This window comes from Morone saxatilis, unplaced genomic scaffold, assembly GCF_004916995.1.
Source record: "Morone saxatilis isolate NCDOM2014 unplaced genomic scaffold, NCSU_SB_2.0 Contig19, whole genome shotgun sequence".
Lineage (NCBI taxonomy): Eukaryota > Metazoa > Chordata > Actinopteri > Moronidae > Morone > Morone saxatilis.
Genome location: NW_023339751.1, coordinates 24,221,510 through 24,221,827, shown reverse-complemented (window position 1 = coordinate 24,221,827; position 318 = coordinate 24,221,510). Strand labels below are relative to the sequence as shown.

Genomic DNA, 318 nt, shown 5'->3' with positions numbered 1-318 from the left:
AAAGGCAGTAAAAGCCCCAAAAATGATAAAATCTTGTGAGTCTTATCTATTCGTTTTGTCTCCTCCTCCTCCTACAGTTGACAAGGAAGCGGTGCGATTTGAAGAAGAAGCTGCGGGTGACGTTTGTTGGGGAGGCGGGGCTGGACATGGGCGGCCTGACAAAAGAGTGGTTCCTGCTGCTGGTCCGACAGATCTTCCACACAGACTACGGTGAGAAACACTTTGAGTTCACAGAAGTCTGGGATGTCGGTAAGTGTGTGCCACCATCAGGGGCGTTTTCAAACTTTTTTGCCTGGGATGGCACAAGTGGGGCACTGA

General features: G+C 50.3%; 1 protein-coding gene across 1 annotated transcript in view; it reads left to right on the top strand.

Moving 5' to 3' along the window:
• hectd2 (HECT domain containing 2) overlaps window positions 1-318 on the top strand; it is a gene marked incomplete at its 5' end in the record, with an annotated part of 39,594 nt that overhangs the window by 9,521 nt on the left and 29,755 nt on the right. The window contains one exon of the mRNA XM_035663056.1: window positions 78-210. Coding sequence (XP_035518949.1) covers window positions 78-210 — 133 coding nt within the window. The remainder of the gene's footprint in view (window positions 1-77; window positions 211-318) is intronic.